General features: G+C 47.7%; 1 protein-coding gene across 6 annotated transcripts in view; it reads left to right on the forward strand.

The window, feature by feature from the left end:
* Positions 1–16,843, forward strand: part of NAV2 (neuron navigator 2) — a 396,738-nt gene that overhangs the window by 241,142 nt on the left and 138,753 nt on the right. For all 6 annotated transcript variants that reach the window (XM_029208228.1, XM_029208230.1, XM_029208231.1 and 3 more), the window contains exon 10: positions 205–594. In XM_029208228.1, the coding sequence (XP_029064061.1) occupies positions 205–594 (390 nt within the window). The remainder of the gene's footprint in view (positions 1–204; positions 595–16,843) is intronic.

Genomic DNA, 16,843 nt, shown 5'->3' on the forward strand with positions numbered 1-16,843 from the left:
GGACCGGGGCACGAACCCGTGTCCCCTGCATCGGCAGGCGGACTCTCAACCGCTGCGCCACCAGGGAAGCCCAGTACCTTATTTTTTGATCCTCTTTTGTATATGGGAAGTATTTCATAATTCTAAAAAAATGAAAGAGAATGTGAACTGCAAAGACTACTAGGCATATTGGGGTCTAACCCAAAGCCGGTTTTATGTTTTTAGCACGTTGGAAACCACGTTTGACACCAGTGTCACCACGGAGATCAGCGGACGTGGTATCCTCAGCTTGACGGGCAGGCCCACCCCCCTGTCCTGGAGGCTCGGCCAGCCCAGCCCTCGGCTGCAGGCGGGAGACGCCCCCTCGATGGGCAACGGGTACCCACCCCGAGCCAACGCCAGCCGCTTCATCAACACCGAGTCGGGCCGCTACATGTACTCTGCCCCCCTGCGGAGGCAGCTGGCCTCCAGGGGCAGCAGCGTCTGCCACGGGGACGTCTCGGACAAGGCAGGAGATGAGATGGACTTGGAGAGCATCAGCATGGACGCCCCCGGCTACATGAGCGACGGGGACGTTCTGAGCAAGAACGTGCGGGCGGACGACATCACGAGCGGGTGAGTACCTGGGCCGCCTCTCTTTTCACGGAGGAGGGGAGGCGTGGCCCCTGCCTTCTCTTCTGCGGGACTTATTGAAGTTCTCTGGGGGAGAGCAAACTGCCTTCCTCACGTCCTGTTCATTTTGAAGGCTGTGTGCCCTGGAGGGGAGCCTTCTGGGCCAAGAGACGCAGGACTTGGGCCGCAGTCCAGGCTTGGCAGTAACTCGCTGGGCAATTCCAGCCAGGCTTCACCGGCAGCCAGAGTGACACTTGACAACAAACCATATTGTGTCAGTCCTTTAAACCAGACCTTATGCTTAGGATCGAATCCAGACTCCTGAGCCTGGCCTGCCTGGCCTACAGGATCTGGCCCTCACCTGCCTCTTAGAACTCATTGTCCTGTACTCCCCCTTGCTTCTGCCGCGTGCAGCCGGTAGTTCTTTCCCTCAGTCTCATCAAGCTCTTTCCTGCCTCAGGGCCTTTGCACCGTTTCTCTGCCTCGGTTCTATTGCTCAGATCTATTCCCCTGGTTCCTTCTGGCTGCTCGGCTGGCATCTCTTTGGAGGGGCCCTCCTTGACCCTTCAACTTGAAGTCCTTTATGTGACCTGCCCCAGGCCTAGTTTCCATCACCGTGTCTCATGCTCATTTGGAAGCTTATCGCTGTTTAAAATTATCCTGAGGATGGGTTTATATTTTATCGTTTCCCCGCCCGTTCCTGCTTACAACAACAAGCGCCATCATGCAGGGACTTGTCTGGCTTGCTCACCACTGAATCCTCAGTGCCTTGTACATGTAGGAGCTTATAAACGTTGCTGAATTGGTGAGCACGCGGCTCGATGGATGAAGGAGCAGACCCAACCTCCCTGTAACATGTGAAGTTGAGGCAAGTGATGAGATGATGCCTGAGCCGGGCCGTGACCATGTGTGGCCCAAGGCTTGGCTTCTTGTTTTTGCCACACTTCCAGATCACTGTGGAAGCTGAACGAGCCTCCGTTTGCTGCACTTTCTGTGAGTTCTTCATCTGTTAACCCGGCTTGCCCAGAAGCCCTTCAGGACCTTCCCCACCCCCATCTAACATTCTGATAGATAAAATTACAGGTAAAAAAATTAGGCATGATGATCATGCCACTCATTTTCCTGAATGTAATGATCAAGAACCCCATGGGTGAGTCAATGTTTTCATAATTTTAACAATAGCTCATTATGCTACTATGTGCCAAGCACTGTGCTAGGTGCTTTATATATATGTTATCTTCTTCTGTCCTCACAGCAGTCCTTTGAGATAGGTGATATCATAATCCCCATCTTCTGGAGGAGTAAACTGAGGCTCAGGAAGGTTAAATAACTTGCCCAAGTAGTTAAGAAGCAGAGCCCAGGGCTAGTTCCTTAACCACCGAACTGCCCCATCTTGCCCAGCATTGTATTGCTGTGTTGAAATAGCACAGCTACTTGAGTTTATTTTAAAATTGTTTTGCTTAGTTCTACCTGTCTTACTAGAAGTGTTCTTTCATTTAATTAGAAGCTCAGACATAGAGCTGCTTTGGCTTTTTTGCCTGTTACTTTTAGAACCATCCCATAGTGAAATCTTCAAAGACAGGAGCCACCAAACCCTTACGGAGTAACACGTTTCTGCTATTATCCAAATGGCTGGGAAAGTTAATGGCCTGATAAATCAAATGATCCAGTTAACTTAGAGCATCGTTTTGTGTCTCTAGTTTTACATGAACATGAAAACAGTAACATATACCTGTTACTAAAATTACATGTAATTTAATCTTCTATTATTCTTTAGAAGACCGTTGGTATTCAGCATGGCCTCAAGGTTATCATTATCACTTCCCGCTGTGATATACTACCAAAATACTTCGGGGTTATTTTGAGATTTTCATATTTTTTTAAGAAAGTTTATTCTCTTGTCAGGTCAGTCTTTTAATAAATGAAGATGTATTTATTTTTATGTACTACTGACAGTTTCCACAAGGTGGAGACATTGAAACACCGTAAACTGAACCTTAGTGATGTTACAGTGAGACATTCCTAGTTTCTTCAGCTCTTCAAACCAAAGCCTTTACCCCTGCTAAAAGGCACAAATGTTTACATTTCACTCTCTGCTTTGGGAAGCTTACATTTTTAGCAAGTGAGATAGTGCTTAGAGCAAGTGTAGATAAAAGTGTGGAAATGTAAGCAAACACCCAATTACTGAAATTGGAGAACTCTGGTCTGTTTCCAACTCCCCCCCCCCCCCAGCCCCACCAATTCCTTTTAATGTAGAAATTTACCTACACGATGAGGAGAGGCAGCCCAGATGGCATTGAGCACTCCTTCTAGTTGTGACATTCTAGAGTGCTAGTTTAGCATGACTCCACACTGGAGATACACGCGAGTTTCTGCTTTGAGGCCAAGTTATAGGTTTGCCTGTATGTGCAGAGTTCAGGGCACGCCATTTAATATCCTTTGTACTCAATTCTTTTTCCTTTTATAAACATGACAAGGTTGTAGATATTGAATGACTGGTCGTTTAGTCTGTACTTCAGAATCTGCCCAATAAGTCATATTGCTGAGGCAGTTGGTGTAGTGGAAAGAAAACAGACAGATACCGGACAAGCTTGAATCCCGTTCTGCCACTCGCAAACTCTGTAACATTAAGCACGTCATTTAACTTCCCAAAGCCTCAAAGCACTACAGTTAATTTGGTTTTTAACCTTCTACAATTAGATTTCTCTTTGAGGTTGTATCTAATTAATGGCAAGTATCTGATAAAGACACACAGTTTTCAGACAGGGTTTAGATGTCTTATCAACCTCAAAGGTCCCGGCGCTTGGAAACAATGAAATGATTACAGTTTTCATCCAGATGTTTGTTTGGCTTAGTGGAAACAGCCTCGATGTATGAGTAATATATAAATCAGTATTGAGGCTCTTTGAGGAAAGTTCTCATAAAAGTTGACAGCAAGTTTAGTTAGCAAGACTGAGGTGGAAGTAAATTCTAGTTTCTGAAAACGTATGGCCTTTGTTTTTAAATGACAGTGGACCTCAGCTTGGTAGAGCAGCTGTTTTTTGATGTCTCCGGCTCATTGTCTCCTTTGGATATGACTGCACGCGCACCTGTGTGTATCATTCAGTTCTCCCTGAGGTAGGGCTGAAGTTACTTGATTTCCTTGGAGTTTAGCTAAGGAACTAATGGCACACGCCTTTGGTCTGTGTGTGTGTGTATTTATTAAACCCTTCTATCGCATTTAGTATGTGCCAGGCGTGTCTACGTACTGTGCAAGAAATCGTCTGACCTCACCACTTCATTTTATTAGATTGTTAAATTGGGCTTCGGCTGTGGTTAGTGGAAAAGGAATTAAAGAAACAAAGATGTCTCTTACCAAGTTTTGATCTGTGAAGCCAGTCCATCTACTCATCTAAAAATTCAGGGTGCCATATGGTATAGAGTGAAATTAAAGGGACAGACTTAGTGTCCATATGTTCGGAAAGATTTTTTTTTTCTTTTCAAAGGAGTCAGTGAGTTGTATAATGTTCCAAAGTATGAATATACCTCCCTTCCTGGAAAAGAAAAAAATGACCGTTCAAATTTAACATTAGAAGTTTCTCCGAGAGCCTTTGATGGCTTCCCATTGCCCGTGGGAATACATCTCAACTTCTTAACTGAACAAGGGAGGCTGTTTATGGTCTTTCCCTCAGCTGCCCTCCTGCCTCCACCCTGTCCACATCCCTCCTCACACACCCCAGCTCCCCAGTGCCCTAGGCTACATGCCGTTTGCTACCAAAGGCTGTTTCCTGCATTTGCAAAGCTTTGTGCCACAGGACCTGCCTCTTTCTCCCTGGAATTTCTTTCCCCTCAAGCTTATCTGACTGATTTAAAAAAAAAAAAAAAAAAAAACCCAAACAAGCAAACAAAAAAAACACCTCCTCTGTGATGCCTTCCTGGACACCCCCCAGTCAGTTAACTCTGTCTGGTGTGTTTCTGGTGGTCTTGGTTCACACCCAACCTTATGTGTGAACCTTCGCTTTGCATGGGAAGTGTTCGATAGGGAGCTGGATGGTATTGAGGAAAGAATATGGTCTTAAGAGGCAAGCAGATTTGAGATTTAATCTTGGCTCTGCCAAATGAACTGGAGCAAGTTTTTAACATTTGGGAATTAGAGATAGAACTTGAAAAACACCCGGCAGAGTCTGGGATGCACAAGAAACATCATGCACAATGTGTGCGTGTGCGTGTGAACGTGTGTGTGTGCGTGTGTGTGTGTGTGCGTGTGTGCGTGTGTGTGCCTTTCCTCCACCAAACATGGAGCTTCCAGAAGACAGGTAGTGCCCATTATTTGTCTAAACTGAGACTAGCATAAGTAGGAATTTAATAAATATTTTGTGAATGGTCTATCCTTCATGCCAACCCTCACGGGACCCTGGGCTTGTATAACTTGCTACCACCAGCTGTGAAAGTCAGTGATTCTATTTACAGAACACTTGGAGAAAATCAATTTAGCCTCTGGTCTTTTTTTTTTGGTGTGATGCATAGCTCCATCTAGTGGCAAATATAGGGTGTGATGCTGTGGTTTTGATTGCTTTTGACTCAAAGAGGCAAAGTCTTATATTGGTTTAAGACTCAGGGCTGGTGTTATTCAAGGATGAGAGAATGGAGAATGCAGTTGGATCATCTTTCAAATGTGGCCTGACCAGAAGTCTAGTGCAAGAGAGAACGTGGGGTTGTGAGCAAGCTGGTCTTCAGAGTTGGCTTTTTGATGGCTGAATTCTTCCCTGTTAGGTGTCAGGGATTACTCAACAGATACCACATGTGCCTGCTGGGAAACTTCATCCCTCAGAAGTTGAGGAACCCATCCCTGCTGAATTACTTGTAGCTCCATAAATATGTCACGGCATGTCTTAGCTCAGGCTGCTATAACAAAATACCGTAGACTGCGTGGCTTAAACAACAGACATTTATTTCTCATGGTTTTGGAGGCAGAAAGTCCATGATCAAGGTACCAGCATGGTTGGGTTCTGGTGAGAGCCCCCTTGCTGGCTTGCTGTGTCCTCCCAATGCAGAGAGAAGCAGGTCTGGAGTGTCTTCCTCTTCTTCTAAGGGCACTAATCCCATTATGGGGCCCCACCCTGTGACTCATCAAACCCAGTTACCTCCCAGAGGCCCCACCTCCTAATACCATCACATCGGTGGCTGGGGGTTCACCATAGGAATTGGCAGGTGTGAGAGAAGCACAAACATTTAACCATAACAGAGTGTTTCAGGCTTCGTGTATCGTTTGCATGTACAGCACCCTGTGTTGCCTTTCCCATCATTGCCTGCCAGGTCACCTCCTTGAGTAAGCCTTCCCTGATCCTATCCAAACAGAGGTGGTGATTCTTTCTTCTGGCCTCTCATGGTACTTGATGTATTTGTAATAGCACCGATAGCACTGCATCGGAGTCATCACAAATATATATGTGTGTATAAAAGCAAACAAAGCGTCCATACACAATGTTTTTTTAGATTGTTTCAGTGCGTTCTTTATGAGGGGAGAGAGAGCCCATACCTGTTGCCAGCTCTTAAAGGTCAAAGACCAGTCTGTCTTAGATGCTCCCCTATCTTCATGGCTAGCACAGTGCCTGTTCCACAGTAAGTGGCCAATACATATTCGTTGACTGAATGCTGCAGCTGACTTTCAGCGAAGCAAGACCAGTCACATGCCTCTGAACGAAGATGTGCCTCAAATTGAGGCCCCTTGAGCTTGATGCCCCGCCTATGTGATCTTCCTTTCCTCGGCCCTGTCCTGTACACCAATCATTCCAGACCTGTGACTCCCTCTAGCCCAGTGAGCTGGACATTGACAGTGCACGTAAAAGAGACAGAGGACCAGGGCCACACACCATGGGAGTGGTGGGTGGAGGTAGAGGTGCCCTGTTTCTCTCTTCTTTCCTCCAGTGACCATCATGGGACAAATGAGGGAAGCATTTCTCAAGTCAGCGCAGGACACAGCAGGCAGCACCGTGAGTCCACAAGGAGGTAGTGATAGCACGAAAGGCTCTTTCTTACCTGGTGAAGGTTTCTCATGGTCTTCCCAGGCCAGACCTGAAATAACCTTGACAGGCTGTTGTTCCTGGCAAACTGATAAGAGAGGAAGCCAAAATACTCCTTTCCGCCAAAATGCAGCCAAGATAAATGATTTTAGGCAAGGCTGTCCTGAAGGGCACAGTCATGGCAGGGTCCAGCCGGGTGTGGCGGGCATCTCTGGGATTTGAAAAAGATGGGCGCTTGTTTCTCCGGGTTGATCCCCCTGAAATGATCTTGGCTTGTGAGGCTCTTGGAAGGCTTGGGAATTCCCGGTTTCCCATCGGCCACTGGGCGGGTCTCAGGGATGTTTGGAAGGTGGAACCATCATGGAAAGGTAGAGACTCAGCTCTCTAGGCAGACAGATCTTTAGGGCCTTGGGCAAACCACTTGCCCCTAATGCACTGCGTTCCTCTTACACACACACACACACACACACACACACACACACACACACACACACTTTCAAAAATACAGTGGTGCTCCAGCATGAAGCCACAGGTCCAGGGTAACCCAGTAGTTTTGTGGTGGGGCTGGACCAGGTCCCAGTTTATCAGCCTTTCCATTCCTCTCTGCTTCCCTTGGTGTTTCCTCGCTTCCCCTGGTGATTCGTACATATCTTAGCGGGGTATGAATTCACAGACACTAGAAATAGTTCACCCTGTCTCATATTTTCCTTGGTGTTAAATATCGCAGGCAAACCCCATGACCTGCGTTTCCCTCAGCAGCTCTCTGGGTGGAGTGAGTGAGCACAGGGGGTCGGGCAGGGGGCAGGATTCATTTCCCCGAGTGTCGCTGAACAAGTGCCGGCTTCCCCCCACACGGCTGTGATGTCATCTGACACGGGCGGTTCGGCTGATTGATGGCTCTGGTTACCAGTATCAGTTGTCCCCAGTGTCTGGGACAGCATCACTTGTACACGTCTTCTTCCCTGCATCGCAGGCTCCCTTGATTTACTGAGTTTGGGAAATCGCTCAGCCCTTATCGGCAGCTGGGCAGGCGGTTTTATCAGAGGAGAAAGAACAGTTGAGCTAACGGCATGCTGAAAGCAGAGAAATTCTCCAGCCTCCCCAAGCCTGCTCGCGCCACTCACTGTTGGTGAGTTAGCCTAAGCAGGCAGAGAGCAGGATCCCGGAAAGGTTTCCTGGAGAACAGCCCCCCGGAGACATGAAGTGTGGTCCAGCTTTGACATGGGCAGCCCAGACCGTTACTCGTAATAGCAAATGTTGGCTTAGTAATTTGTGGGGAAGAGAGAAAAAAAGGGGGCGTCTTGTCTTCTCAGGAAACGGGGCTTAGGCCCTGACTTCTTGGGAGTTTTCCGAGCTTGCTTCGAGATTTGAATCTCTTCCAACTCCACCCCACCCACAGCATCTTCAGGGAAAGAAGGGGAGAAGGGAACTAAAGTGAGTGCTTTGGGAGAAGAAGACCATACCTCAGACCCTTCTGCAGTGGCCCCTGAAGGGGATGCTCACTGCCTGCTCGCCCATCCTCAGTGACATCCTCCAACACACAGGCTGTCCTGGAGTGGGAGACTGGAAACCCTTCCTTTGGCCTGCCTTCTCGGGAGGCTCCAGGCAAAAGGCAGTAAAATTCCATTTAAAAAGTGTTTACTGGGCTTCCCTGGTGGCGCAGTGGTTGAGAGTCCGCCTGCCGATGCAGGGGACGTGGGTTTGTGTCCCGGTCCGGGAAGATCCCACATGCCGCGGAGCGGCTGGGCCCGTGAGCCATGGCCGCTGAGCCTGCGCGTCCGGAGCCTGTGCTCCGCAACGGGAGAGGCCGCAACAGTGAGAGGCCCGCGTACAGCAAAAAAAAAAAAGGTGTTTACTGAGTTTGTTGGGTACTGGAGACTGTGCTAAACACAGTAAGACCAAAGGAAATTAACAAGCCCCAAGAGCCCGAGGTCCTGACAGCACGAGGACGCTCACAGAACGGGGAGGTAATAGGTCAGTGTAAGAGCAGGGAGCTCCAGAGACGGTAGGAAGCAGTGCCTTCTGTGGGGACGATGAGGGGGAGATAAAGGGCCTACTGTGAGGTGGGGGCATGGGAAGTCCAATCTGGCTGCCCTGCTCTGGGCTGTGTGTCCTGGAGCACGTTCCCTGTGCCCATCTCAGAGCTGCTGTGTGGCTTCCGTGAGCTCACGCCTGTGAGCTTGGCCCAGAGCCTGGCTGCATGGACAGAGCACTCAGCACTACCACGGTATCCACCACCGGCAGCGGCTACAGCATCTTCAGGACCTGTGAGCTGGGCCTTGAAGGAGAAACAAGAGGCCTAGGTCAAGAGCAAGGGCATGAAGACGTGCGGGTGTGCGGCATATAGTTTTATAAGAATGGTGCCTGGGCTGGGTTGGATGGAGATTCAAGACGGGAGCGGGGGAGCTCAGGTCAGAAGCTCTGAGAGTCCAGGGAGGGGTGACACAGCTCCGGGTAAAGCCGAGGCCCTGGGAACGGGCACACGGAGTTAGAGAGACTCCTTACATTAAACTCCGCCTGACCTGGGGCCCGTTGGACAAGGGGCATGGAGGCACCAGAGAGTCAAGGCCGACTCCCAGGCTCCGGCCTGTGCCGATACTGGCTGGGAATAGTTGACGTCTGTCCTCAGCACCCTCTTGGCACCACCCACTGCCCTTAGATTGTCTCAGGCCTCCGGGCCACCCCCGGACCAGGGCTGGCTGGCTGGCTGTTCCAGCAGAGTATGTGGCAGCCTGTGGAGTGTAATCCCCAGGGCTTTAGGAAAACCCCAGTCCCACAGCCTCCCGATTCTTGCCCTGGAGAAGCACCGGGCCCAGTAGGGGAGGCTGCCCTGTGCTAATTCTAACGCAAGGCAGGTGGTGATAAATGTTCCCATTGAGAGGCAAAATGTGGGCTGGGGGTGTTGGTCTGACCATAACACAGACCCCTGAGGGAGCCTTTTCTGTTCTCACTTTCTTCTTCTGGGAAGCAGGCTTCCCTCATCTGCAAATGAGAATAATAAAGCCTGGAGTTGCAGTGACTGACTGAATGAGGTGACATGTGCACAGTGCTGCTGGCCCTTCCAAACCCTCCTCATAATAATGATGCTGCTGCCGGGATTAAATGGGATATGATGTACATATAATGCCTAGTTCAGAGCCTGGTGCCGGGTAAAAGTACTCACTATATGTCATTCCCTTCTACCCTTGCTTGTTCCCAAACCCTAGGGAGACATCTCCTTATAGTGAGTGGGGTTTGAAATGAGGCTGTAACTGACGTTCATGTGGGAAATAAGAATCCCCCTAAACGCTGCAGCCTGCATCCACTGCGCTGGGGTAGAGAAACCTGCCGCAATGAATCATGTTTAGCAAGGCTGTCCTTCCTCTGCTTCGCACCATCTGGACCATCTGCTGTCTTGTTGGAACAGGCTTCCTGCCCTTCACAGGGCTCTTCATTGGTAGCCATCATCAACAGGACACACAGCCGCTTTGGCCTGCCTCAGATCAGCCCCAGGTGTTCAACCAAGGGAAATTCTGCCTTAGGTCCATTAATCCACGCTGCAGAGAGACTCTGCATTTTAATTACTGAAAATCAACAAATATTTAACAAGTGTCTTCTCCGTCCCAGGCTTTGCTCTGGGGTATTTGACTGACCAGATTTGTTCTCAGGCTGACCATTTGGTACCCCTTCTTTTGGGATCTCACTTTTGATCATTATAGGTCCTCATCAGGAGGGACCGTGAGCTCACATTTACCAAAGGGTGCTTACATATCCAGGAAAGACATATTCCAACTCTGTAGCTCTCGATGGATGACAGAGAATAGGGGCTAACATGTATCACACACCTTCTGTGTGCCAGGTACCTTACATAGCCCTTAAACTTTATAGGATATTTTCATTTTACTGATAAGAAAAATGAAGACCCAAGAGGGTAATCGTTTACTTCATTGTTTTTTAAGCCCATGGAGGAGAGAAGAAAGATGGCTGCTATTCTGCTATGTCTTTCCCTTTGTGTGCAGGAATTTCAGTGTGATCTTGGTGCCTTTGTTGCTTTTCTCTAGCTGGGTATTTTCTGCTTCTCTCTGGACACCCTCTCTCATAGAGTCTGCAGGCTCCTTTTTCACTACTGAGTGCTTTGCAAATGTCCCTTGAACGGAGAGAACTATGTCACAGGTAGACCTGAAGGTCCTCTATTTTTCCTATTAAGCCTTTGCATAGCTCTCATATAGAAAACCCAGTCATATTTATCTTTTTCTTAAGCATATAGATCACTGACAACACCCTTTCCAGCTCTTTTTCAAGGGCCAGCAGCTACAGAGTGGCTCAGCAGATTTATGATAGCAAGGTTGGAGGACACCAAGTTCGAGTTGAGGTGAAGATGAAAAGAAACATTTGGATGAGGTTGGGAGTATTCTGGCCCTGAGACAGTAAGCCCATGTTGAAAGACTCAAAAAAAAATTAAAAAAAATAAAAATAATAATAATACACCATATGTGCCTGTGCTCAGATCAGGATAAGAAATTTAAGTTTTGTTGGCAACTCATGATCCTCTCATTATGCTGCTCTGGAGCTGTGGTGTGATGGAGGAAACTTTAGACTCGTGGTCAGAAGACCTGACTTCACATTCCTTGCTTGCCAGCTGTGGACCTTGGCAAATTTGCTTCCTTTTCTGAGTGTGTTTCCCACCTGTTCAGTGGTAGCCTGCCTCTTAGATGTGTAGTGAGAAAGAAAGGAGATAGTGTTTCTAAAGTGTTTGGCACATATAGAATGGTTGTTCCTTTTGGGCTTCTTGGAATTATGCATCTATTTGCCTTCCTACTCTTTTATCCTACTTAGAACATTATTATGATGATGTAATGCTGTTTCTTACTCTTGAGCACAATAGCTAGATATCTGCTAACTGGGTCAGAGTCCATCTGTGTATTAGGGTTCTCCAGAGGAAGATAGGATGTTGCATCTCAAGTCCAAACACAGCCTGGAAGCAGAATTTCCTCTTCCCTGGGAACATCTGTCTTTTTTCTCTTTCGGCCTTCAACTGATTAGATGCGGCCCACCCATATTCTGGAGAGTAATCTGCTTTACTCAAAGTTTACTGATTTAAATGTCAATCGCCTCTAAAAAGTACCTTCACAGCAGTATCTAGGCTAATGTTTGCCCAAGTGTCTAGGTCTCACAGCCTAGCCAAGTTGACACATAAAATTAACCATTAGTCTGCCAGCAGACCTTGTTGTATGATCAGTAGAAATGAGTCATCTGGGCCAGGAGGCAGCTTACCTGTGGTCTAGAGACAGAGAACAACACAGCTTGTAGAAACATCTGTGAGGGCTCAAGGCTAGTGCAACCCCCCCTGATATGACAACAAATCCTGATTCTGTGCATGCCTTGGAAAATCATCACATCCCTTCCAGAATCCCCAGGTCCTAATAAGAAATCTCCTGAGAAATGGAGGTTTTAACCTTTCCTCTTAATCTTGAAATAACTACAGAGTTAAACAGATACCCTGGCATGATACCTCTGGAGTGCTGATGACTTTTGAGACCCCAAAGTGAAATAAGAGTCAAAGGAGAGGCCCATGACTGTCTCCAGGATCTTCCAGCTATAAATCAAGCCCACATTCACCTCTTGACCTTGGGACAAGAGGGAGATGGGGGTCTGTGGTTCTCTCTGCTGCATCGTTGGAGTCCATGTCCCAGTTCCCAGAGCTTTGTGCTTGTAATCACCCGGTCATCTGTTTTGAAATGAGAAATTTCACATACTTGAGCAGTGAAGTTTAAAGGGTGAAGTCAGCTCAATTTGTTAGAAACATGGGACAGAATAAATGTGGTCTTGGCTCTGCTGAGATGGGAAAAGACCACAGAGAAGTCGACCAACAGTGCCTGCTAGCGCGTGTCTTTTTGCCTGTCCTGCAGTAACGGTGCTGTAATTCACAACAGCTAAGTTGCTTTGGGGTCTCTGTCATGTGCTGGGCACTCTGTTGAGCTCGTGACATGCATTGTCTCACTTACTGTTTACATCAGTTCTTTGAGATAAAGGCTGTTTTTCGTCCTTTTTTATGATTGAGGAGACCAAGCTCAGAGAGGTTAAGTTACTTGAATGGGTCACACAGGTGGCAATGTTACCGAGTCCAGGCTTGTACTGCTTATGACATGACAGGCCAATAAATTGAGAGACGAGTTGTTGGGGCAAGGAATAGCGACTCTGTTTGCAAAGCCAGCAGATGGAAAAGATGGCAGACTAGTGTCCCAAAGAACCATGGCACCCAAATTAGAATTCAGGCTTCGTTTATACTAAAAGGGAGGGAGTGTGGTTGGTCCTTGCAAACTTCTTGGTGTCAGAATCCTTTGTTCTTGCAGCTGCCCATGTAGGTCAGGTCACGATGTTCCTGTAAACCTCCAATAAGACAAATGTTATGCTCTGTTCTGCAACTTTTTATCTCTATATGAATGGAAAAGTGTTATACCTTTAAAGGTCAGAGCCTTGAGAACTATCCTGTATACTTCAGGCAATCGGCAACATTCTTAACTTGTAGCAAAAACAGTACAACACCAAGTAAAAGAAACAGATCCAATATGGAGTCTGATTTGTTCTTCCCTGTTACAGTAACAGCTGGAACCAAGTGTTTAACTGGGCTGGAATCCGAGCCTGTGCTCCAAGAACTCTGTAGTATGGCTTCTCCCTGTAGCTCTGATTATATGGAAGATACGACCAAAAGGGAGGAGTGGGCATCTGTGGGTATTGGAAACCCTGGGTCTCCCTTATGCCATATTAGGGAGCATTAGGACTATAAAGAGAGATGAAGGGCAGTGTTCGAAGGGTAAGGCTTGGAGGGCTGAGTTGCATAGGAACTTTGAGAAATACTTGGCCAATGCTTGTGCGAGGACCAAGGAGGCTGGCTGCGGAGGGGGTGAAAGCAGATACTTTTATTTGCCTCAAAAGCATTATTTCATGTTTCATTTCAATTAAATATCACAGGTCTTGGCTGTAGCTTTAGAAACACTTGCATCAACATTCTCCACGTGCTGGTGCGCAGAAAGTGAGCCGAGGCAAAACTGGTTCTGTGTGTCTTGGAAACAAAAACCAATGAGATGGTCAGAGTCAGGAAGGTTCAGAGCTGGAGTCCCCCTTGCAAGGTGATTTCTTGAAGCACCTCACCGCAGCCTAGCTTCTTGTTGTAAAATCTCATGAAAGTGGAGATTTCCATCACCGGCTGTTTCCAGCCTTTGTTGATGTGATACTGAATTTCTCCAAGGAAATTCTAGTCGTGTCGCCTCCCACCCACTGCGAACCCAAACAAAACACACAATTACAAGCTCAGCGCCACCTGGAGACCCCAGAACCATGCACGGCAAGTTAGAGCTTTATTAAGCGAGTGACTTTTGCCTTATGCTGGGGGAGTTGTTAATTAAAACCACTCACCCGTTAAGTTGGGAGAGACGGAGGGAGACAGAGATTGAGGAGAGCTAACAGACTGGTTTCCCTTACGCCTTTGCAGGCTGGCGTAGCTATTTTAGACGCCGGACACAGACTTTACGCTTGAAAAAACCACGCTCCAGAGGTGTGTGCAAGGTTTCCTGGGAACAGCTTTCATTCAATGCCCTGCAGCCAGGCCTCCTGCATACAAAGAACCTGCCAGCCTCAGACCAAGTATGCATAACAGTTAATAATAAGGATCATGGTGGTAATAATAACAACTACCTGTTATTGTTTACTGAGCAATATTAAATGCCTGGCGCTGTGTGCAGCACTTTATATACCTTATTTCTTGTCAGCCTTGCCGTAATCTGTATGGTCATCTGCTCATTCTCCTGACAAGGATGCGGGGGCTTGGAGGGCATCAGTATCTTGCCCAAGGTCGCAGAGCCTGGTGAGTTAGGGAGCCGGGACTCATGCAGATACCTGACTGCAAAGCAGCAGTGCAACCACTGTGTTGGGTTTTTACTGAAAACCCTGTAAGTTGTGTAAACATGTTGAAAATCTAACTCCTCTTCTCCCGTTCAAATCTATTTCTTCTCCTGTATTTCCACATCCATTTCTCATCCACAGCCCAGAAAGAATCTCAGACTCTTCTGTTCCCTTGCTCCTGGAAGGCCAGTCACCAAGGTTGATGGATTCCGTCTCTTCACTTTCTCCTGCCATGGTTCCCTCTAGTGTTACTGTTCATGTTTCTCCTCCAGATGATTTGCATTCGTCCCCTCCTTGCTTTCTTTGCCTCTGATCTCGTCCATCCAACAGATCTGTCCTACACTTGGGTGAGAAAACTCTTTCTACAGTATAAATCTGGTTACATTATCACTTGCTTATAATTTCTCAGTGGCTCCACCTTGCCTGCTGGGTAAACCCTGTGTTTGAGTTTCTGTGGCTGTAATAACAAAAGACTTGAAAATCTGGCTGCTTGAAACCAGCATTTGATGTTGCTCACAGGTCTCTGCCTCAGGAATTGGGACAAGGTACAGCGGAGATGGCTTGTCTCTGCTCTACCGAGTCTGGAGCCTCAGCAGGGAGGCCCCCAGGGCTGGAGCTGGTTTGATAGCAGGGGTACACGTCACTCCACAGCTTGTTCACTCACACGTCGTAACACTTGGGTTGGGATGACTTGAAGGTTAGGATGCCCATACCTCTCCATGTGGCTTGGCTTCCTCACAACATGGAGGTCTCAGAGCCCCAAGGGCAAGGGATACAGTGAGCAAAGCAAAGTTTTCCTTTTCTCATCTACCTTGGAAGTCACAGAGTGTCACTTTCACTGGACCACATCGGCCAAAGCAGATTCAAAGAGGGAGCACAGATCCCACCTCTCAGTGGGAAGGTCACCTTGAAGAAGACCACGTGGGATGGAGACGTTGCTGAGTCATCTTCGGAAAGTTACAGTCTGCCGCATCCTACCCCCTGCATTGTCCAGCATGATGACACACAAGGCCCTCCGTGGTCCCACATTGGAGTGTAAGTTTCATGGAGACACAGCTCGTCTTCCTTACTGACCACGAATCTCCTGTACCCCACAGTGCATGGCACAGAAGAGGCCCTGCTTTTCTTTGGGGAGCTAATGAGTCACCTGCTTGCCCAGCCTCGTTTCTTGTCATCTCCACCATCCCCTCACTGCCCAGCCGTGCCCCACACACTCTGGTCCCACCACTCTGGACCACTGACATTTTCCTTGATGTACATACCACACCCTTAGACCTCTGTGCCTTTTGCACATGGCTGCTCTGTCCATAAATCCCCGCCCCCCCCTCCATTCCCATCCACCTGCCACAGTCCTTTAAGAATCTGCTGAAGCTGGGAGGCCTTCCCTGGCAATGCCAGCAGCCATCGCCTTCCTCCTCTGTGTCCCAAACACCTGGTAATACCTCCCAGATGGCTCATCTCAGTTCCTCTTGCTTTGTCTGTTTGTATAACTGTCTGTCCCCTAGACTAGGATATCCTTGAGCAGAGGGATTGTGTCTTTCTACACCTGCATTTCTAACATCTTCTACCATACCTGCTGTATGGGTTTAGTGACATGTTTGGAATGAAGGGAGAGGGAAAGAGGGTCATTATAACAGTGGTACCGCTGCCGCTGATGGTACCGCTGTTGCTGGTAATAATGGCAGCCAGTGATTGTGGAGTACTTTTAACGTGGCAGGCACTTTTCAAGTATTGAATCGTTGAATTCTTAGGGAAATCCTAGGAGGCCTATAACACTGTTACTATCCCCATTTTATAGATGTGGAAACTGGGGATAAAAGACGCCACTTGTCCAAGGTCATCCAGCTACTAAGGGGTGCAGCCAGTTTCAGGAAGCTTGAGGACTCAGCAATTGAGATCTAAGCATCTTCCCTTTTGGTGCTGCCACCTGCTGGGTTTTAGGCTCTGAGACCCAAAGATGTTTCTTGGTTTTAGAGAGCTCTGTAAATCCTAACCTTCAGCTAATGAGTAGCATAAGAATGTGGGAGGTGAAAGAGTATCTGCTGGTTAGACAATGTCTGTTTTGTTCTTGGTGCCAGGTTTGAAGAGGTTCAGAATTAGGCAAAGGTTTGTTTAGGGAAGTGTGACGAGGAAGGAAAAAGGGTTCAAAATGTAATAGAAATATTTGTAGAAACTAGATCTGCTTGGCGTGGACAATACTTAGAAAAGCAGTAGGTTCCAGAGGACCAAACTCAGATTGTGGGTGGCAGTTAGACTTTCATTTTTAATTTCCTAAACATCAAGGTTACTGTTAATCAGTGTAATGAAAAACATGCTAAAAATCAGACCTAGTCACAGTGGGCTGGGCTCTTTTTTAAGGACATAAGCCT

This window comes from Monodon monoceros, unplaced genomic scaffold, assembly GCF_005190385.1.
Source record: "Monodon monoceros isolate NGI ecotype Baffin Bay Population unplaced genomic scaffold, NGI_Narwhal_1 Super_Scaffold_7, whole genome shotgun sequence".
NCBI lineage: Eukaryota > Metazoa > Chordata > Mammalia > Artiodactyla > Monodontidae > Monodon > Monodon monoceros.